Below are 24,385 nucleotides of genomic sequence, written 5' to 3'. Positions count from 1 at the left end.
CAAAATCACATCGCATTATTTCAACACCGAAAATTTTCCAAACATAATTGAACTCGATTTGAAACTAGGCGGCACAAAATTGATTTGCCATACATGTTACAAATAGACTCCGCCTTGGGGCTGTTTTGGTGATGAAACAGTTGAGATCATGTTCACCCCGGCTAGGATATTACATGTGATATGGTTCCATTATTAGTTGTTAATATTCTTTTACTACAAAATATGTTGCTTGGGTTGCGTGGGCGTTTTTATGTCGCGTATACTAGCTTGTTTATAACTTTGCGGGCTTGAATTCATTTTCATAACCGTGTAGCCGCTTACATATTCGCGTGAGTTTTTGAATGACCTGAGCTTAGGCGCGATCTTAAGTCTTGTTTCTAATATTAAACTAGCGTCAATCGCCTTAGTCCAGTGACAGATTCAGAGAAGATGAAGTCGAAACGCAATTTCCTCGATTTATAACTGAGTACACTAGGTAGCTTAAAAAGATCATCAGTAGTGTTATTTTAGTCAACCAGGCTAGCCGACTCTACCCTGGAATGCTGACGATTTAGCAGACTGAAACGAAAATTGCGACCCTAAAGGTTACGCGCATAAAAACTGATTGAAATAAGTACAATCATTGTTCCATGCAGTGTAAAACTCGTCAGATTTTTAGATAATGTTCCAGATAGTAGACCTCAATCTTAAAATTAAAATTATAGATTTTCAAGGAGGAGATACCTGTTTCTTCTGGCGTCATTTAATTTGACTAGAGTCGACTTTGTATAGAAAAATGCAAAAAATTCTAAGGTAAGGTAAAATTCACTTCGTAGAATGTCGATGTTTTGATTTCCGTTCTTTTTCTTAACATCATGATATGATAGCTGTATTATAACATGTATGAGGACTTTATTGAAGCATACGAATATTCGATATTTTAGACTTCATTGAAGAAAGCGCAATTCTTCATTAAGCGAACTAAATATGCTCTTGCTTCAGAAATCTTTTTAAAAGGGAGAAGAAATTCTACCATTTATTTATAAATGGAAATTAGAGCAATAATTCCAAATCGTTATCCTATAGTTTTAGAAAGCTTTAAATGTAAAACAAAGAAATTGTCGCTGTCAAGCTAACGCAAAAATATCTGAATATAAAAAAATATAAACAAAAAACAGAACCAGAAGCATAACACTCACCTTTAAAACCTGGTTCTTCCGGAAACTCAGCTCATCGTCGGCCGTGGCATTAAAATCGTGCTTGGCCACCGCTTCCATGCTGCCGTATGTTGCACGGACACTTTTGCCCCACCAGACGATGTTAGGATAGGATCAGCACCAGCCGAGACGGTTCAGGCAAGCCGGCAGGCAGACAGGCAGTCAGAGACACAGACAGACGACCGGCCGGTCGAACAGGCAGAAATCCTTATGCCAAGAATTCCACCGACGACCCCACACTGCCTCCGGTTAGCAGCAGCAGGCACACATATACCACTCACCACGGCGCGAGTGTAGGAAAGCACACTTCAACTCGCTTTCTCGCAGCTTCCCCAAATCACGCCGATATTTTATTGGATTTCTGCTTCCACTAGCTGGTCCGCGGTTTGGTTTGGTGATGGTGTGGTACTTGTTGTATGCACTTTTCCCTTTTACGTTTTCTTCCTGCACGTGTTTTTTCTGCTCTTCTTATCACTCGCTATTTGCTGCCGATCATTAATCGCACAAAACCGATGCGATTTCGCTTATTCGTATGCACGATATTTATTTTTCTTTTTCTCAACGAACAATTCACTTTTTCGAACACTCCGACCGTGAAGTATACACGGACTAAAACGCACACACGGAAAGATAAAGGGAATGATGAAAAAACAAGAAAAAAGAATAATATCAACCTCGGTTTCTTCTTTAAGTTTCGCCGTTTTCTACACTCGCTTGCTGGTGGTTTCACAATCTCCAATCTAGAGAAAAACTGTATCCCACCTCGGGGCTGTCGACTGTCGTAATGTCTAATCAGATTTTATAAATAGCCGCACAAGTTCACAAACGCACATATTTTTGACAACTTGCACTTTCTAGTGATGTTCATGTACTACCCGACTACCGCAGTAAACACAGCACCGAAATCGTTACGAGGCGACAGATGAAAGAGTTCTCCTCAGTCGAGATTACCGAGCAACCGATTCACAACCAGTAGACATTCCAAACTTCCAAAAAAAAAACGATGTCAAATATGCTTCTGGTTGCGGTTTCGTGCGAGGGTTCAAAAAACGCACCCAAAGTGATTGCAGTGAAAACTTCGCCTAGCTTCTCGTCGTCGTTAGTCGCTAGTCTATGCTATCTCCGCTTTGGAACCTGCTTTATAGCAATATACACATTATTATCGTATGCGCACCGATGGTGTTGTGTCTGTGTATACCTGTGCTGTGTCCCCCGAACCCTGTCATACGCTCTCTCTCTCTGTCCCTCTCTCGCTTACTCTAGCATGTGCGGTCACACTCCCTCGCACTCCCAGTGCCGCACAGCAACGATAGCAAAAGACCGGCCCCGAAAGCGAACCAGTCAGTGTTTTTCTTCTTGGCGGCGAAGCCGCTGTTGTTGTTGTTGTCGTTGCTGTTCAACTGTTCATAAACGTTTGGTCGGATGAGGGTTCGCGATTCAAATGCTCGGTTTATAACGGTGTTCCCATTGATGGTTCCAGGCAAACAAAACACCAAACGGCGAATGTTTCTCATCGTTGAAATGACAAATAGACCGATAGTGGTTGAGGTTGAATCGCGAACTCTCGCGCGAAGATGGTGAAATAGTGAACTCAGTGCACTGGTCTAGGTGGACGTTTCGATTTCTTTGTTGGCGAACCGTGACTAATGAACAATTGCTACTATCTTGGGTTCGGATTATTAAGAAGCGTAGAACTTTCCAGTATATACAGCTGAATCGGAAAACGTGTAACCCGACCATAAGGAAAGATCTGGTTCGAATTTTTGGGCAAGTCAAGCAAGACACGATAAGCTAGACTTCTCGAGTTCTGAATAATTTGATTGGGGCTCTTGAAATTTATAAAATTAGGATTAGGATCGACCTTCATATGTTCAGAAGAATAGTTTCTTAATTATGTTGCTATGCAAATGGTAGTTTTTCAAAACATGTCGCGACTATCAAAGGGTTAGGCGATTTATCGTGTTTAGGTCGTTACCAAGACACGTTACGTGTATTGACCATTTTTCATCGCATGTCTTATTTGTTTTGAAAAATATCAAGTTACAAATGGTTGTGATTTTACAATCCTAAGCAAGCAGCGTTGTTGGTCTAATACGAATTTATTTAAAGTCAATCGTAATGATAATTCCCGTAGTAGTATGACACGTTTCACTTCTGTGGTTTTCTGATTTCACTCCTCAACCGGAGGAACGATACTGTACTGATTGTGCGGTGGATATACAACAAAGTAGTAGAAATCGATTGATTGCTTTATTGATAGTTATAACAGAGTATTTTGTTTTGTTTCGACTCTGAGCGAGATTAGCTCTGGTTTTTTTTGCAGGAACATTCCAGTAGCGGTATTTTACCGGCACTGAGTGATACAGTACCGGAGAACCGGTTCTCACTTAAAAAGGTCGGTACTAGAAACCGTAATGTGCCTGGAATCATGCTTATGGTTCTTGTAGAGGGACGCTCTAAGAACTCTTATGCGGAAACGCTAAAGTGAGCTGCGCCACCGTCTGTAACAAACTCTTATGCTCTCTTCCATCAGAGCTAAAAAGAGTGCGACTCTAACAATTCCCTTTCGAGGACGTCTTTTACTGTGCCTAGAAGTTGTAGGAAAAGAAAGAATATTCCCTATAAGGACCAAAAGGTTACCCTTGAGTGGCCACTAAATATAACAGATCGAGGAAGTGCTGCCACTAAGCCGAAGCAAATATCTCCAGGTCTTGCATATTTGATATCAAACAAGGGGTTCCCAGCGCTTTCAAAAACATAAAAAAATCAACTTCGCTAACATTCCAGAAATTTAACCTATTGCTGGACTGATGAAATTTTCTGACGTCGTGGATGTGATATTGATGTCTTTCAATATTTATGGCACAAAATAATTTTTTTTGATAACTTTTCTCCCTATAGCGAGACCATACTTGAGGCAGTTGACTGCGTCTATTATTCCCTCCTTGCAGCGATCGTTTCGTTCGATGGCTAACCCATCGAACGAGGTCACGGATATGGTTATTGTTCTACAGTCGGATTGCAAAAATTTCGTCCCGAAAGTATCGATTTTGATCTATTTTGCAAAAAAGGTCTGTCTGGACTCCGTGCCGGGCCAGCAGCTCTACAGCTTCGCGTCCTCTCGCGGTACCGCGGACGAATCACCGTTTTCGATTGTAAAATTCTTATTCGCTCTTTTGTCACGCAACAATAACGCTTCAGCTTTAGACAGCAGTTGTCGACTTAATAGCACCTCCTTGCAGCGATCGTATTCTTCGATGGCTAATTCATCGAACGAGGTCACGGATTTGATTACTGTTCGACAGGGTTGCAAAAGTTACGTCCGTAAAAATCTAAACTTTTCACCTATAAATAAATAATTTAGAATAATTGCATTTGCATTACGTGAAACATAATCCCACGATTTTGCCAAAAAGTCTGTCCGGAACCCGGGCCGGTCCCGAAGACCTCTCCCAGTTCTGTCGTTTTCGATGATGGAATTCTCACTGACTCTGTTGTCATGCAACAAGAAACAGAATCAAATCCAAGTTGCTAAAAAATCGCCTGGATTCGCTTAAACAGCGTTTATTGAATTTAATCAACAAGTTTCTTGTGAGTAACATTGTCCCTCAAAACTGGAGGCAAGTGAGAGTGATAGCTATTGCAAGGCTAAGAAAACCGACCTCCGATCACAACTCATAACGGCCGATTAGTTATGCTTTTATCAATCCGGCAGTTGTTCCTGCAAACGAACTTGTTTCGCTTGGCCAATTGGGTCGAAGCAAGTTTACTGTCCGATACGCAATTTGGTTTCCGCAAAGGCCCAGGGACGAGCGATTGCCTTTGAACAAAAATTCCGATAGCCTATGCTGTCAAAGAGCAGAAGATTTCAAATTCTTCAATATTAGGCGTACTTTTGATTTAGTTTCTACAAATGTTCTATCATAGAAACTGTGCCAGCATGGGTTTTTTTTAGCAATTTTGAATAGCTTGTTGCTGAATTTGTTATCTAAAAGGCACAAGCATTTTTCGCACAGTCTCTACTGGGAGTCGTCTGGGCTCATGTCTTAGCTCTCTACTCTACAATTTTCACGTGAGTGACATTGACGAATGTCTTGTCTATTCCTGTAAGCTAAGGCAACTTGCGGATGAGGGAGAGGTTTCTTTTATAAGACCTAAAACTGGCGATCTACAAGAACCACTACAAGATACCATGCTCAATATTCTCTACTTGGGCTCTTCAACTGGGCATCGAATTTTCCACGGAGCGCTAGCACAACTGCAACTTCTATTGATGGGTCAAACTAGTGCTCAGATTTTAACGTTTAAATATCTCAGGTCTAGTTCGACTCCAAAGGTACCTGTGGCTGTCATTTTGGGCATTAGGAGCAGATATGCCAACTGTATTCTTTTATAAACCGGGACTTGGTGGGCTGCCCACCGAGGAGACCTGATAACAACGTGCCTGCGGGCGTTCATCCACTGAAAAATCGATCCTTGAAACATAAAATCGGTTGCACATCCGATGTGATATCTCAAACTCATTGAGGATTGAAATTTCGAAAGGTTTATCGAGCTTAATCCTCGAACCCGATTTATGTAGTCATCGTTTCAGATCGGGTTAGCTCTGTTGAGAGTATCCATTCTTTGGACGCTACAAAGCGCTTCCCATATTTTCTGGGGAAATGCGAAAGTACTTGAGCACTTTATCCGAAAAATCTTTACAAATCCGGGGTAATGACGGCAGATTTTTTAGCTAAGATGAGTGACTCAGAAGGTGACAACTATGAAAGGCCAATCTGCTTCAATGATTTTTTCTGTATTTTTCGTCAAGAAAAAATCCGTATTTCTCATCCGATCGAAAGTTGGAAAACATGGAGCTATGGAGAACTCGATGAATACAATCTTTTATCCCAAAGGTGTCGACGAAACATTGATATAGGGGGATGAATGTAGTTCGAGATGTTACCATGCCAAATCACTACAGGTTGAATGTGTATCTTTGGCGGTTTCGTCTTGTGGCGTACAGTCTCTGCACTTGTGGTGATGGTTATCACGATATCGAGCATGTTGTCTGGACGTGTGCCAGGTCTCAGTTATTAGATTCCCTTTGTGCCTGAGGAAGATCACTTTACGTTTCGGTACGGGATGTAATTACAAGCCAAGAACTTTACGCTTGTCCGGACATGCCGTAGACTCAGGTGTAGAGCTTCCATTTCCCGACGGTTTTCAGCTTTCCGGGAGTCGGGAAATAAATCATAAATTTCCCGGGAAATCCGGGATCCCGGGAATACAGAAGAAAAATAAAAAGGTGAATGATTTTCTTGAAAACAAAAGAATAAATTGAAAAGTTTTCAAACCCGTTTGATTGCATGTATATCTGTCCTAAAGTAGTTGTCAGAATATGGCAATTTGGTCGCCTACACATCATTCAATAATTTGATAACTCGTTAATTAGTTTACGCAACATCAACTTTTTCTTGGTTATATGCATAACCTAAATTTTGGTAATTACGATTACGATTGGGACTATATACTAAACGCAGCTGCTAGAGTTACTGTCCAAAATTGGAATTCGTTGTTCTGATACGATGGAATGTGATCAATTCCATGCAAAGCATCTTATTTGGTAAGTTTGAATGAAAAGATTGAGCTGCCTCAGGGTAGTGTGCAGTTACATCCGATCAAATGAGAAAATGTTATATATGGAATCCATTTCCGTCACAGTAGGATTAGCATCATTTCGAATTAAGTGTGAATCAAAATCAAGCAGATAATGGACGAACTGTGCAGCGATGAATGAAGACTACCATCGATTTCCTGTTAAGGTTGGACAGAGAAAGGGTAAAATTCGCAAACGAAAAAAGCAGTTTTTTTCCACACCGTATGTCAGATCTTCATAAAAACCAATCAGCAGTACTGTGACAACATTCTACAATGTAGAATGTTGTCACAGTACTGCTGATTGGTTTTTATGAAGATCTGACATACGGTGTGGAAAAAAACTGCTTTTTTCGTTTGCGAATTTTGCGCATTCTCTGTCCAACCTTACGAGCAAGTATCTGGATTGCTTGATCGTTTCCCTTCAAAAATCCTGCCTGCATCCTTGAAAGCGACATTCAAAGAGTTTGGATGTGCATGATATTGGGCAGATACAACGTTATGTATTTCTTTTCATACATCCAAAAATTTACAGATATTACAGTTACGGTATAACAAATAAGACGAAATATGCATTCGATGAACCGACCAAATATTTCTGCAGACGTTCTAGAACCATTCCTTATTTTAAATAGCGTTTGCGTTAAGCATGATATAGCTACAAACCATCCCAAGTTTTTAAACAAACACATCGATTTATAAGAAAGTAACGTAATTCCCATTACTAATTTGATTGTAAGCCCTTTCATTCAAGATCTAACTATTAAAATAAACTATAAAAAGAACTGTTAAAAAATCTGATCAATCGGCTCATCGGTTGCAGAGATATCGTGCGCATCACTAACTCTACTGTAAGGAAATGCTTCGGTACAACGGCCGGCAAATTATTCCATTTTTGAATGAAAAAATCAACATTCTTTAGCAGTGTTTTGAGTATGGCATGGACTATATACCTAAAAAAAATAATAAACATATCAATGAGCCTAAAGATATATAGTCCATTGATCTGCAAATCAGTTGAAAAAGCACAATCTGCATTCACTACTCACCCCAAATGTTTGCCGGTAAAGATATTTCCTACAGAATTTCATTCGCAGAACCTAAGTCTTTTGGAATAAATTAAAAATCTTTTTCCCGGGATTCCCGAATCCCGGGAATGAGAAAACACAATTTCCCGGGAATCGAAAATCCCGGGAAATCCAAAAATCCCGGGATACCCGGGAAATAAATTCCCGGGATGGAAGCTCTACTCAGGTGATTCGCATTTCTAATGCCAAAAGATCTTGACTCCTACGGTAGCAGACAAAAAGTTAAGTCGCCTATAAGCTCTAAGCTTGTATATATGATCCTTCCACGCTTTTCTAAACTTTCTCCCTTCAACTCCTTGCTCTTCCTTGAGTTCTACGGCTCTTAATATTGAAAAATATACTTCACCTTCCAGTCCCTTGCTAATTAAATACCGTAACCACTGTTCACTCCGGACGCTCGATCAAATAACAAGTAGCTTTGCTCAGTCTACCTTCTCATTTCGCCCTGACCATAAGTTAAAAATCGTTCCGCAAGAGATACCAGAGAAGCAGTCGATTCTACCCTCTCGATCTGTTTTGAATCTGCTTGACTTTTTGAAATTTCCCGTAAGAGCAGCTATTCAGGAAGTGGAACAATTACTAACAATGCAGATGGAAGTCAATTTGGCAGAGGTGCCCTTCAAATGCACCAAATCAATTATAGCGGGCTGATTATGTTCAAGAACGTTAACCAAAGAGTCATACGTTTCTCGGAACAACAGGCAGCATATCACCGAAAGTAACAACGTTAAAATTCCCGTATATATGGCCAACGACATCTTAGAGGTACGCTTACATGATTTGTTTCCACGCACTTCAGGCATCGCGATTAAAAAGTTCATGTCAAGATACGGAGATGAAGATTTCATCACAGCTGATACTTGGAAGAGCTACCTCGCGGGTGTTCCTAACGGTGTGTGTGGTGAGAATGCGTCCGATCAACTCAATCCTTTCATTTCTATTTCATGCAGATGAACCGAAAACGACACCTTTATTTTTTTTTTGTTCATTAGACACGGGCCCAATGCGTTAGCATAACCGAGCTGTAGGTCTTTTATGATTTTTACAATAACAATAAAAAGTAGCTTTCACCAGCTTTCATGTGGACGCAAACCACTGCTGCATGTTGAGCTCCTCTTTCTCGGCAGTGAAACATTAGCTGCGTTGTCCACCGCAACTCGAGGGCCATTCGGTCCGTCTTCGTTCGCGTTTTGGTCACATACATGTCGCCATCGGTACGGCATTCATGGTTCTCACGGTCGGATATTCTTGTTTATTTCTTATGCTTATGGGTAGCTGTTGTAAATCCGTCTTCATCGACATTTCCGTATTTTGACATGTACTGTTTAATATAACCAGCATTAGTACACGGTGCCAAGTCAGGTAGCTTTGGTGGAAGGAATACAATTTTGCTTTTGCAAATAGACAAAGCGGCACCTGGGTAAATTTGATTGCGTGCCCTGCTATAGCAGCGGAGCGATTTTCAGTTTTTGAACTGAGCAAGATGAAAGACTAGACTGAGTGGTACGTCTACCGTTTCATCACACTCCATTACGTATCTCAATGTTTTGTTTTAAATATTGCACAAATGGCTGCAAAACTAATTTTTACGGATCTGGCAGTAAAAACTATTCACTCAACAACGACCGCACCTATTGTTTTCAAACCAACATCCAGTACCATCAATGAAACAGCGAAAGCCGAAGGGGACGGATAGAGACTCAGAGGAACAAGAAACATACAAGAACATTCAGCTGTGAACAGCAAGAAAACAGTACTGATGATGCAATTGATATGAACTATCCAGCGAGAGAAGGCAGAATGATTGATTCCCAGCGCAGTTGAGAGAATAAGACAGTGTCACCGTCGATAAAGAAGATCGCAATATTCAGTAAAAAACAGCGTCACTAAAGCCATACGACGCAATTGAGGAGTCATTCTACTTAATTTATCATATTGTAAACGTATAAAACCAACAGCACAGTGGCGCTAACGAATTAAGCCGTGTCAAATAAACACTAAAAAAAATTGCTCTGTTTCGTCCTTCTGTCTGAGTCCGTAACGCACCGTGTTTTAATAATAGCGAAGTGAACTTTTGTTTGCGGTTTGTATCGGCTTCTCCTAGTGTACAATTGGTGTGAATCGCCAACAAAACCAAAAAATAAAAGCTCAGACTCTTGAAAATCCCATCTTTCCCGAAGCGAACAAATGATTAATCGCATCCAACAATACCCGCCACACTAGACTTGGTCTTGGGTGGTTGACTTTCGGACCAAATCAAAATCGATTAATATACTGGAAAGCTCACGGGACTCGGCTAAGCATTATTCGGCTGTTACTCAGATAACAAAGGCGCGATCAAACAAAGTAAAAGTTTTCGTGAACTGCCTCGAACAGGCAAATCGTGTCCACGTACCTTATCGGCCAGTTGAAATAGACGGAGTAGCTATCGAGCCGGGGTTTGACGTGCGAAAACATGTAGAAATACGTGGTTCCCTAGCAAATTCTCATAGGATCAAAACATTACAGCCCCTTGAAAAGGTTATAAATATGATTCAAAGTAGTTTCACAATAATCAATAAACCATAAAATGGTCACAATAACCCATGAATACACCAAAATCGGGTTTTTATAAGACAATGAGGATCGTGTTTTGTGTTGAACCCATTTCAAACAGCATGAGCGTATTATGGACTTTTCGTTCGCTTATTTGGCTGCCTCAAGGATCCCTTGCTTCAACTGGAGAAGATTTTAGACCGAAAACAATTTTGGACTTTAAGAAAATTTTGGACTGCAAGTACTGACGTTTCGGGTGACCTTCACCGAGTCCTCACATCTTAACTATGATCCGATCTTCTAACGTGCCATGCGTACAAGTAGCGCAGTGATAAATTTAAGCGATTCCTTAAGAAACGTTCGAAGTGCGCTTATGCAAAAATGCTTAGGACTACCCACGATTTTTTTTCCGAAAATCCCTATGTTTTCTTGACTCGTGCTACCGGACTTGCAAATTTGAATTCCAATAAGGACTACTCAGTACTTTCAGGGACACCAGACATCTCAAGTGTCCTATTTTGTTAAACAAATGCTCAGTCTATTGCAGGACTGATGGAATTTCATGACCTCATAGAATTATTTTTCACAGCTTTCAATGTCTCTGATCCTCTTAAAATCCTCTTGATACGGCTTCTCCCTATAGAGAAAACATTTTCGAAGCAGTTAGCCGCTAAATGATACTTGCAGTGATCATATCCTTTGATCGCTAAGCCATCGAATACGAATCGAACACTGTTCTACAGTTGAGTTGCAGAAGTAGTCTCCTGAAAAGTCCTTTACAACTGATTAAAAAGTTTGAGATGTGATGCATTTGCATTTACAATGAGAAAATATCATTATTAACCACAGATCTTTGGGAGAATTTTAACATGATCATTTCAAACACGGGAGAAATTACACGAATTACGAAACCATCACCACGCGCAATTGCTTTATATCTATCACTATGCTCAAAGTCGCTACAGTTGTATTGCATGTGAAGGATAATCGGCGAACCTCTCGATAGCGACCATCTGCCTATCGTGATTTCAATTGCTTGCGGTTAAAAGCCAACGACTGGTATGACATGATGTCCTCCGCGTATAAAACCTTCTAGGGCGATGGAACACCCAACAGTTTCAGGGAGAACGTCACGTCAAGTGACGGCGCCAATGGTTGGGTGACGCGTGACCACCACTCACCCCAGTTGGTCTGGGTTCATTTCCAGTCGAGGTCGTTGAGATTTTTCAGAGGTGAGAAAAATCTGAGGTCACGCCTTCCTTCGGAAGGGAAGCAAGTTGATGGGTCTATATCTAGTCCAGATAGTGGGAGTCGTCAGCTCTCTGGCGTCGGTGTTTAGCCTCGTAGCGGAAACAGGCCGACGGTAAATAACCAGAGCTAGAACTAGAAGAAGCCACGTTAAGTAGAAAAGACAAGGAGAAGCTTTATGAAAACCTTGAAAAAAGGTAGTTATTGGCGTCAGGTAGTTGACGGGTTAACGAGAGAAACATCGATAAGCACTCTTTGGGACATAACTCGACGTTCGCCTAACCGAAACAGCACCAACGAGAGCGTAACTCATTAAAGCAGCTTCTGTCAAGATCTGTCTGCGAACAAATCCTCGTTTGTAATGGTGGAGTTCGAACTTACTTTCTTATCATGCAACAGAAACGCCCCAGTTTTAGACAGATTCATGTTCAACTAGCTCTAGTATCAGCCTAACTCTGCGAAAAGGCGCTAGTTAATTTTAATCAACATGTTCCTGAGGGTATCCCTTATGATTGGAGGCAAGGGAAGGTAGTAGCCATCGTTCTAAAAAGAACTACTGTTCACTCAATTTCTTCGACGAACCAGTTCGTTTGAACCGTTCGTGAATGAATGGCCCATCTCTAGCAGCCATAATAAAAACTAGGAAAATCAGCCTCCGACCACAACTCGTATCGTACGATTGAAATGCTGTCTGGCCCACTCTGTCACATATGTTTAGCTTTCGCAAAGGCAACGGGGCGATCGATTGCCTAGCGTTACTCTCAACAGAAATTCAAACGGCTCATTCTAGCAAAAAGCAGATGGCATCAGTGTTTTTGGATATCAAGAAAGCTTTTGAGCTTTATATACGAAATTCCATGGTGATAACATTCAACAGTTTAAGCGGGGAAGGAAACTTTATTTTGCTTAACTGCAACACAACTACATGTTCTGTCATCGGGTACTAGCGACATGTTCATTGCAAGCATTATGTCGAAATACGGAAAGGTGAAGCCCGTTACGTTCGTAACTTGTCGAAATTTCATTCAAGGTTTTTCCTACCGTGTTCGGGTCGCGAGAAAGCGACCAATAAATTTTAATCTGAGCCTGCACCAAAAATGAAGCGTCATACATTTTCAGGCCACAATATGTCCATAACAAGAACAGATCCTTATGTGGCAGTTCTGTAATCAGACGGAACATTAAGGAAAATCAAATCAAAAATAATTAAACGAAATTGTTCTTTTTAGAAGCATCCAAATTATTTAAGAATGAATGAATGATTTCACAATGATTTTTTTAAGTGCAGTAACGACCCGTTTTTATCAGCCCCTTGGCGAATTTTAAGCTAATAAAACAGAGACATTGATAAAATCGGGACACATATTTTTCTGTTTTTCTAATAAACCGAAGCTCTTAAAATATTCTTCTTTGTTCCTTAGATATATCCTTGCAACCTTATCTGATTATTTCCTTTAAGTTCCCCTTAAAGGGGTCTGACAGCGCAAAATTAAAAAAAGAATATTTTTATTCTTGCATTTTTCGGATCTCTAAAATAAGAAATATATGCCCAAGAAACGATTTACTCGAATTCAACTTGGTTCGTCTGCTAGAGACCATCAAAGTACCAACTATCAATTTTCATATGATGCTGATAAAATTGAGTCAAAAAGCTGATAAAATCGGGTCTCCACTGTAGTACATTGCTTTCGTTCTAACGCGGAAACCGGTTTAAAAATGTTGGATTTTTGGATCTTTGGATTTGGACCATTTGGATCTATGATGCGTTGAATCTGCGAATCTACGGATGCTTGATTTCTTAGATCTTTAGATTCGGGGATCTTCGAATTTTTGAAGCCTCGAATCGCTGATTCATTACATTTCTTCAGTGAGGATTCAAAATTTGGTATCTATGAATATTTAGATCTTTGGATCTTTTAAAGCTTTTGAATTTTGAGAGATTTTGATTTTTGAATCTCAACGGATTGACATTTTTAATCTTCAGAGCATTGAATATTAGTATTTTTGGGTTTTTGAGTCCGCTTTTATTATCGACGACAGAGTTGTAACACCATCATCTAGACCCTAGATATGGGCCCATCAACACATGGACCGGGACCAACGTGTTTACTTCCCTTCCGAAGGAAGACGTGACCACACATTTTTCAGGGAATCTCAATGAACCTCGACTGTGATTTAATGCAGAGCTACTGGGGACGGGTGGTTACCGATGTTTGAGTGGAGTTTACCATTTTTGGTCAACTTTGGATCTTTCGTTACTTGAATTAAATTGGTTTTTTTGCATCTTGGATCATTGAATACCTGGAATACCATATCTTTAGATCTTTGCATCTTTTTAACCTACATCTTGAAACTATGGATTGTGCTAAACAAGGACTTGTTTGCATTTTTGCAGTCAACTTATAAAAAAATGTTCTGCAGATTTAAACTTTTTTGAACCACGGGAAAAAAATCCCCCATTTGAAACTCCGTTCCTGCTACCGGCGGCGTCGGACGGAAAACACACGCGCGCGCGGGTGTGGGAGTGTTAGTGCTGCCGCTCGAAGTCATCGTGGACACCAGCACAGTCACGACCGGATTGCCATAGCCTGCAGGCACAGCGCACTGCCAAGCCAATATGTAGTACACTACCGAGCGCCCCAGGTTTTGATTCCTGTGTCTGAAGCATCGGAGATGGGATGAATTTACATATTGGAACGAGCGCGTGAAAAGAAAACACCACTGACGATGACGGCCGGAGAAACCAGCTCGGCTTGAGGTACCACCACCGGTACTGCGCTGCCTGGACTGCCTGGTCTGTCGGTTGCTACGACGAACCATGTATGAAAATGCGAAACTGAGCAAAAAAATAATAAATAAAAGTTTAAAAGGTGATAGTCCCACATCATGGGGGCTAACAAACAGCAGCCCAGCATCGTGCACGGTTTCGACCTCGTATGCGAGGGGAGCGAGCGCGCTTCGGGAAACACCCCATTAAATATGTATGTGCAAAATATGAGGGAATAGTAATAATAGCACTAGTAATAAGCTCGCAAAACCAGTCGTTGGTCGTGTCGAACCTATTCTACCCATCGGCGTATTCGGTGCGGACCGGTTTTTCGCCGTTGGCCTGAAGCAGCAAATTTCCTCCGAATTCGCGAAAATAGCTGCCGGGCGCGCTGGATCGGAGGATTATTTGCCGGTAATTAGCAGTTCCGGGTAGAGGAACACTCGAGGATTATTTGTGCGGGCGGTGGCTAACAACGATAGTGTAGGATATAGGAGTCAGAGCGAGGTGTTCGACAATTATTAAACAAAAGCAAACCAACGTTTAGGCTCTTCTGGCTATGGCAGGGTAGCTCGTCGTATGTTGAACCACCAGGAAAATACCATTATTTTTTAAATTATTTTTAAATTTGCCATTTGCTTTGTGTTATTTCGATCAGGATGTATTTACACCTACATCTCGTCATAAATGGTTCGCAATACCTTTCATTCGAAAACATCAATCGATCTTATAAGCCTCAAGTAGACGATTGATTTCGTGTAGTTGTTAAAAATTGTTCGACCAAAAGCTTTTCCTGAATCCATAGTAAGTAAGATTTCCTGTAATAATACCCGGATTCCGTCGATGAGGCTCACGATGGGAAATGTAGGTTTCTCCTTCAAGCTACTCATATTAATCACACCTTCCAAACCAATACACGCGAGGTCATAACCTTTCCGTATCCTCCGATTCTCCGAAATTACGAAATAATTCAACTGGCTCTAATTTGCGGACGTAGCACATCACTTTATCCATTATCAATTTGATCAGTTGCCTCAGTTTATCCTGGGTATTCTACAGAAACCTAATTATATCGTCTGGGTTGAAATTGATAAACGCGCAATGTTTGTTCGCGAAATTTCTGTTAAACCTTCTGGATCGCGAATATTTTATTCGTAGTTCAATAATAAAAACTGCCGGTTCCATCCAATCTTCCCGTAGATGCTCCTGAGTTTAAAATTTTACGCAACATTTACGCTCGAGATAGACCTCTATTCTCTGTGATCGCAACAGGACGAATTGTACGTTCTTCCAGTCATCCTTAAACCGTAAGTAACCGCGCCAGGCTACTCTTCCGAAGTGTTAGCGCTACCTCCAGAGTCCAGATACATATCGATCATGAATCGACCAAAGGGCCGAAGTCGCAATGATATCGAATCGAGAAAAATAGCTTTGAAAATTCGGTTCAGAAAATTAAATCGTATTTTAACAGTGTTTGCATACTGCGCCTTCAAATGTATTGAAACACTTTGAAACAATACTAGTTTTCGGAAGCATAACTAAAATGTTTTATATAATAACGTTTTCGTTGATAAAATTGAAAACAGATTATTTCGCCGAGTGTTGTTATGAAATGTTGATTAGGCCATTTTTGAGTCGCCCTCTTGTTTTGACGACTCTCAATTTCGCCCTGCAGTGTCGCCAAAAAACAAAAATCAAATGTGGCTTTCGCCGTGCTCGCTGGAGGGGAAAATTTGTTATTCCCCCTGGGCGTAACAAGCACTTGGTTTTTGTTTAGGGCGATTCTGTTTACGGACCTTGTAAGCAATGATGCTGTCAATTTCGCCTGTATAAACTACCTTAGAAATGCAGAGGCGTAACCCGCCTGGCTTTTTGTTTACAATTGAAAGTCGGATCCGCCGTTTTGTTTTTTATTGATTTTCATGAAATGTGAAATATTTATAAATGAGTTTTTATATTTTTTATAAAGTATTTTTACTCCTCTTTCAGATATTAATCAAATCTCTGTTTGTGTACATTTGTTAAATTCGCCCATTTGTCGGTTCACGATCGATATATTCCTTGGTTTCCCCCAGATACAACGCGTATTCTTCGGCAGCATGGTCATCGCATAGGTATTCGATACTAAGATTTAGCATTGATACTCGTCACGTATCGTCTATCCAGCGATATTTTTGATCACATGATGATAATGTGGCCGAGTCGCATAGTGACAGTAAATGTTCCTGGTGTCTAAAACTTATCCATCTATTAGAACGTAGTCAATTTTTTAGATTTTAGGCTGCATCGTTGGGTTAACTCGTAGTCCTTCTGTGATTCTGTAGATATACACTGGGATGAGCTGTTGAAAAAGCTAATCCTTGTGACTTCAACCGCTGTCAAGTAAAGCTGACAGTTTCAAAAAACTTTTTTTTTTATATTTTACTAGATATTATTATAATTTATCAGAACAAAATATTACTATTGAAAAGCGGAACCTATTTTGAGCGAAGAATTATTGTATTTTTTTATTAATTAACCAGTTTTGGGTTTGTGTCTTAAACGTAAATGAAAAATTCTGTCATTTACGTTTAAAACACAAAAAACTAAAACCGGTCAAACTATCGAGCTCAACCTGTAGTACACCCGCAACTCGATTCTTACCACTACAGTGGCCGATGGCTGAATCACGCTCTCACAAACACCCCGTTGTCGAACTAACGACGAAAGGAAAATCTCATCATAAGGAACTCGTTTGGTCACGATCTCTTTCTCCCCCAAACCACCGTAGCAAGCATTTTCATTCATTTTCCACCAGCCACTTCCCGACTACTCGCACCAGCATCCACCATTGGCCACCCAAAACTACCCTTACCGAGAAGTGGGTGGATGGGTGGTTGTTCCGCATGTAAAAATTTTAACGAAAAGATTTTTTACGACTTCTAATCACAATCTCTCCCCCGACCGATTAATCACCATCGGCTTCTCACTTCCACACACCGCACCGGTCCGTATATATGAGCATGGGAGAGCAAGGGCGAGCACAATAATCGACACCGAAAAAGAAACCCGAATGCGAGTGTGTATGTGCGAATGGCCGACGAATTTGCTGAAACTTTATGCTGATAAATCCTTTCGGCGAAAGAGCGCTTTTGCGATGGGGGGACACAGTTCACTGGTAAAAATCATAGCAATAGAACGTGCAAAATGTAAAACACAAGTTTCGGGCAGCTAATTAGGTTGAAAACTACACGCACCGTAATAATTTAAAAAAAAAAAACTACTGCAGCAGAAACACTATACCGAAACGACCGAGACACAACGAACACGACTGGAACGGAACAAACGCAATCGAACGTCGTACTGAGAACACACACCGAAACAGACTGCGAGTGCGACTAAAATTTTCCCAGTCGGCCGACCGTTCTAGTTGAACGAGAATGAGAAAGCGATACGCGCAAGAAGCGAACGACGCTATATTCAATTGAATAAGTGAGTGCTTCGAGTGTGTGCGTGAAATGAGAGTGATTAACACTCAGTACGGTGGGGGCACGCATGTTTCGGGCGCCACTGATTTGTTTCTCTCTCAACCGACCGAGGGATTACCATTGAATTATATCTATACACGCAAAAATAATGCAACCCACAGAATAAGTTCTTTAAACTTAGCTGTGCGTCGCTTTCGCATTTATTATTTAGTGTTGTCAAAAATAAAACGAGAGATTCGACTCAGTCGAAGTCGTGCAGTAAGGTACTTTTGAGTTGTTTGGGGTATACTCAAAATTAGGTAAATTCAACATAAATTTAAGTAAATTGAACCGAAGACTACATATTAAGAAGACTGATATCTCTTTCTTTCTCCCATACAAACGAGAAGTGACAGAGGTTACAGCACCTCTACTGTATGAAGGTAGGAAGCTTAATGTAAAAGTGTATATATGTATGTGCTGTGCATCACTATGGGAAGTACCACCTTTACCCGCAAGTGGCGTTGCTGTTACTGTCTCCAGATTCTGGACAGAGTTGCCAGTCTTCTTGATATGCAGTCTTCGATTGAACTCATGGTCGAGTTGCGATTTTTGCCGTAGTTAAATGGAAACTACCTTCAATACGGTTTACTTAATTTTACCTTCCTGCACGATACCCCGAGATTGAGGCAAAAGTACTCAATTTTAGGTAGTTTAGTTATAACGTTTAAAGCAGTAGATACAGAACACTAGATTGGGATTGTCGCTGGCAACAGTGGTAGGAGCATCATTGGTTTGATTCCGGTATATACCTGTCAAATTTTCTTGTTCGAGAAATTAAATTAGATTAGATTTAAAAATTATAATTAAAAAAATTCAAAGCTAAATCATTTAAAAAATTGGTATCAAACAAAATTAAAAATACAAAACATAAAAAACATTAGGGTCACAAATTTTGAGAATAATTAATTTAAAAACATGAAAATCAAAATTCAAAATGAAATTTATCGATTTGAAAATTAAGGAACCTAGAAAAATCAAAAATTAACAAAATAAAAAAGCAAGGAACGCAAAAAATTAAAAAAAACGATCCAAAATGAAGTAAAATAAAGGAAATCTGAGAATAGATTTCTCGCCTTTTTTGAAAAGGACCAATAACAAAATTTGGGATTTTCGTTTTATTATATTCAGGATCTCTATTCGAAGTTTTATCACTTGTAAAAACCCAAATGCCATAAAAAAATAATTGAAAAACATATCGCTGTATTGAGTAAAAGGCCAATGTTAGTTTGGTGTGCGATAATATATTGACCGTTTACTTGAGGAAACGGCCAATAAACATTTTTGTTTTGTTTTGGTTTTCTGGCCCTTTACTTTTTTCGTTTGAAAATGACTTAAACACAATCAAACATCATTTTCTTCATTCGTAACCCAACTTTGTACCGGGAAACAAGTGCTTTTTGTTCTCTCCGGTGTGGTTTAGTTTTTTCGGTGGTACGAAGGTGCTTGCTGTGGCAGAGGCTGCAGTAAAGCATTACTAATAAACAGTCCCGCGAGTGATAATTGTTACCTGCGATATCAGTTAAAGTAGTGCAGTGAAGTGCGTTACTAAACAGTTTTCTTGCCTGAAAGACGGCTTTGTGTAGACGAGCTATATCAGCTCTACTGTGTGAAGGTCACGCGGGTGACGGATAAAACAAACGAAGGATCAATTCACCTACCAGCTCGTCAGGAACCAACTGGTGAAGTGTTTCGTTTTTTACTTTTCTTATCGATTTTTTTTATTATTGTTTTTGATTTTTTATTTTGATTTAAATTAAATAGTGCGGTCGAGCGTGTTGCTCCCGCAACAAAATGGAACAAACAGAAGGATCACCCTCCGAAGACGAATATTATGGGGAAGAAGAACGTATATCTGATACTGAGACAGATAATGTTATGGTCGATCCACTTTCCCCCAATGTCTCACAGCCCCCCCCCCCCCCCCCGAGTCAAGGTTTACCAGGATGGATCCGCTGGTCCTTGGGTGGTATACTTTCGGCCCAAAAATAAACCGTTAAACAGCATAACTGTTGCACGGGAGCTGACAAAACGTTACTCGGCCGTAACCGAGATTAAAAAGGTTCAGTCAGATAAACTGCGCGTAGTCGTTACTGACTTGAAACAGGCCAATGATATCGTTAGCAATAGCCTCTTTACGCTGGAGTATCGCGTCTACATCCCTTCTCGTGATGTGGAAATCGACGGTGTGATAAGTGATGCGGGTCTAACTATCGATGATCTGATGAATGATGGGGCTGGCCGCTTTAAGGACCCTAACCTTCAATCAGTTAAGATTTTGAAGTGCAAGCAATTGCACTCAAAGTCCATCGAAGATGGTAATTACTATCCATCAGACTCGTTTCGCGTAACCTTCGCCGGATCTGCACTTCCGAGCTACGTTGAGTGGGAGGAGCTCGTCTACCTGTACGCCTGTTTGTACCGCGGGTCATGAATTGTTCCAATTGCAAGCAGCTAGGTCACACGGCCACCTACTGTAGCAACAAGTAACGGTGCGGTAAATGTGGGGAACGCCATGCGGATGATACTTGCAGTAGGCCCGCTGAGAAGTGTGTTTACTGTGGGGAGAATCCGCATGCACTTTTGACATGCCCAACGTACAAACTTCGCGCGGATAAACTGAAGCGATCCGCCAAAGATCGCTCCAGACGCTCTTACGCAGAAATGCTTAAAAGAGCTGTTCCACATATCTCCGAAAACCCATTCGCTCTCTTGCCAACTGACGATAACGCCTCTAACTACCCTTGCGAGGGACATTCTTTGGCTCCGCTTGGAAACTCTAGGAAAAGACCTAATCATAACTCACCTGAACTTCCTCGTAAGGGTCCTAGGTTGTCCCAAACAAGGGTACAAAATAAAAATAATTCATCAACTGGAAGTGCTGGCACAAATCCGAAGATAATACCTCCTGGTTTTGGGAAATTGAGATACAACCAGGAGTTCCCAGCATTCCCCGGGGCACCAAAAATCCCAAGTGCTCCAATTTTACAGTCAGAAACTCAACCTAAAACGGGATTCCTTAAATTTTCTGACATTGTGGACTGGATATTCACAGCAAAGATCTTTGCATTGCTTCTATTTACATTCCTCCTAGGGCCATGATGGGATATCGAAGATTCTCCAACGTGATTGAACACCTTCCCTCGCCCCGCCTGCTTCTTGGAGACTTTAACTCTCACGGTACGGGGTGGGGCTGTCTATACGACGATAATCGATCTTCGACAATTCAAGACCTTTGTGACAACTTCAATATGACAATTCTGAACACAGGGGAAATGACACGAATTCCTAGACCACCAGCGCAAGCAAGTGCACTGGACATATCTTTATGCTCGACATCACTACGGTTAGATTGCAAGTGGAAGGTAATATCTGATCCCCACGGTAGTGACCACTTACCAATTGTAATTGCAATCACCACTGGTTCAAGACCATCGACACCAATCAATGTTCCCTATGACCTCACACGAAACATTGATTGGAAGAGCTACGCTGCTGAGATATCCAAAACTATCGATTCAACACAGGTACTTCCCCCGGAGGAAGAATATAAGTTTTTGTCCAACTCGATTCTCGATAGCGCGATTCAAACTCAGACGAAACGAGTACCCGACGTGAACACCCAAAAACGTTCTCCCAACCCGTGGTGGGACAAAGAGTGCTCAGACGTGTACGCGGAGAAAGCTGCCGCGTATAAAACCTTCCGGAACGACGGGTTAGTTGCTAGTTATCGAGTGTACGCGATATTAGAAAAGCGAATGAAAAATTTAATGAAAGCTAAGAAACGCAGTTACTGGCGCCGGTTTGTCGACGGGTTAACAAGAGAAACATCGATGAGCACTCTTTGGGGCACGGCCCGACGTATGTGAAACCGAAACAGTACTAACGAGAGCGTGGAATATTCAAACCGTTGGATATTCGATTTCGCCAAGAAGGTTTGTCCGGATTCCGCCCCGGCACAGAAAATCTACCGCGCCGCGTCGCCTTACAATACCGCGAACGAAACACCGTTTACGATGGTGGAGTTCTCACTTGCTCTCTTATCATGTAACAATAAAGCCCCGGGGCCAGATAGAATCAAATTCAACTTATTGAAGAATCTACCAGACTCTGCCAAAAGACGCTTGTTGAATTTATTTAATAGGTTTCTTGAGGGTAACATTGTCCCACATGACTGGAGACAGGTGAGGGTCATCGCCATCCAAAAACCAGGAAAACCAGCCTCCGACCACAATTCGTATCGTCCGATTGCAATGCTGTCCTGTATCCGGAAGTTGTTCGAGAAAATGATCCTGTTTCGGCTCGACAATTGGGTCGAAACAAATGGCTTACTGTCAGATACACAATTTGGCTTCCGCAAAGGCAAAGGGACGAACGATTGCCTTGCGTTGCTCTCAACAGAAATTCAAATGGCATATGCTAACAAAGAGCAGATGGCATCAGTATTCTTGGATATTAAGGGGGCTTTCGATTCAGTTTCGATCAACATTCTTTATGAGAAGTTGCACCAGCATGGTCTTTCGCCAATTTTAAATAACTTTTTGTAAACCTGTTGTCTGAAAAACAAATGCATTTCTCGCATGGCGATTTATCGACATCACGATTTAGCTACATGGGCCTTCCCCAGGGCTCATGTCTAAGCCCTCTCCTCTACAATTTTTACGTGAATGACATTGACGAATGTCTTGTCAATTCCTGCACGCTAAGGCAGCTTGCAGATGACGGTGTGGTCTCTATTACAGGTCCGAAAGCCGTCGACTTGCAAGGACCACTGCAAGATACCTTGGACAATTTGTCTGCATGGGCTCTCCAACTGGGTATCGAGTTCTCCACGGAGAAAACTGAGCTAGTCGTATTTTCTAGAAAGCGCGAACCAGCGCAACTACAGCTTCAATTAATGGATCAAACTATTGCTCAGGCTTCAACATTCAAATATCTCGGGGTATGGTTCGACTCTAAAGGTACCTGGGGATGTCGCATTAGGTATCTGAAACAGAAGTGCCAACAAAGGATCAACTTTTTCCGTACAATAACTGGAACATAGTGGGGTGCCCATCCAGGAGACCTAATCAGGTTGTACCAAACAACGATATTATCAGTGTTGGAGTACGGATGTTTCTGCTTTCGCTCCGCTGCGAACATACACTTCATCAAACTGGAGCGAATCCAGTATCGTTGCTTGCGTATTGCCTTGGGTTGCATGCACTCGACCCATACGATGAGTTTCGAAGTGCTGGCGGGCGTTCTTCCGCTGAAAAATCGATTTTGGGACCTCTCATATCGATTGCTCATTCGATGTGATATTCTGAACCCATTGGTGATTGCAAATTGCGAAAGGCTTGTCGAGCTTAATTCTCAGACCCGATTCATGTCCTTGTACTTCGATTACATGGCACAGAACATCAATTCATCTACGTATAACGTCAACCGTGCTCATCTCTTAGATACGACACTTACGAAAGACCAATTTGCTTCAACGAATTTTTCAGTATCTCTCGTCAGAGGACGCTCGATAGTTGGCAAACCTCATGGAGCAATGGGCATCTGGGACGGTGGCTACATTCCATTATCCCGAAGGTATCAACGAATGCTTGGTTTAAGGGGTTGGATGTGAACCGGGACTTTATTCGTACGATGTCAAGGATCATGTCCAACCATTACTCGTTTGACGCGCATCTCCGTCGTATAGGGCTTGCTGAAAGTAATCATTGTGTTTGTGAGAACGGCTATCACGACATCGAGCATGTTGTTTGGCTGTGCGCAGAGTACTGTGTTGCCAGGTCCCAACTAATAGATTCCCTTCGGGCCCGAGGTAGATCACCCTATGTGCCAGTCCGGGACGTCCTGGCAAGCCGTGACCACCCCTATATTTTTCTTATCTATATCTTTTTGAAAACCATTGATGTCCAAGTTTAATACATTTTACCCTCTCTCATTCACAGTAGAATCTCACCAACCTATCCCTGTATCTACAATATGGCATTGCTTCACGAGTCTTCGGTGCATACTCTTCTTGGTAACCGTCTATCCAGAACATCATGACATACCGCACATGCAGATGATATAGAGTGCCAATAATTATCCGAAATATCGACCCTCCCCTCGCCCCTGCGATTACAGGCTGGAAACTACAACACTACAACAAAGTGTGCATATCCGCCACAATGATCAATCAGTAAACGACGATGTCAATTACACAATATGTATCCCACTTCCTACCTTTTTCCTTTACTTACATAAGAGGGGAGCAAGCCGCCCCTAAATACGGCTTTCCCTTCCCCCACTAACATGTGACATGTAATATAAAAAATATGAATTATCGGCCTCGTTAAGCTACAGCATTTGGGCCTAAATAAACGTATTTTAAGATAAAAAAAAACATCATTTTCTTATAACCGAGTGCTT

General features: G+C 41.3%; 1 protein-coding gene across 3 annotated transcripts in view; it reads right to left on the bottom strand.

Moving 5' to 3' along the window:
* The window catches only part of LOC131694129 (growth factor receptor-bound protein 2), a 114,391-nt gene extending 96,546 nt beyond the window's left edge, over positions 1-17,845 (bottom strand). The window contains exons 1-2 of one of the 3 annotated variants that reach the window (XM_058982571.1): positions 17,711-17,845; positions 1,179-1,805 (exon numbers count right to left, since the gene is read on the bottom strand). In XM_058982571.1, coding sequence (XP_058838554.1) covers positions 1,179-1,256 — 78 coding nt within the window. In that variant the 5' untranslated portion in view covers positions 1,257-1,805; positions 17,711-17,845. Of the gene's footprint in view, positions 1-1,178; positions 2,331-17,710 lie in introns of all 3 variants that reach the window. The other 2 variants (XM_058982570.1, XM_058982572.1) reach the window with 2 other exon arrangements.
* Between the last annotated feature and the right edge of the window lie 6,540 nt (positions 17,846-24,385).

The sequence above is a fragment of the Topomyia yanbarensis genome, chromosome 3 (genome assembly GCF_030247195.1).
Source record: "Topomyia yanbarensis strain Yona2022 chromosome 3, ASM3024719v1, whole genome shotgun sequence".
Lineage (NCBI taxonomy): Eukaryota > Metazoa > Arthropoda > Insecta > Diptera > Culicidae > Topomyia > Topomyia yanbarensis.
This window is presented reverse-complemented; position numbering and strand designations above follow the sequence as displayed.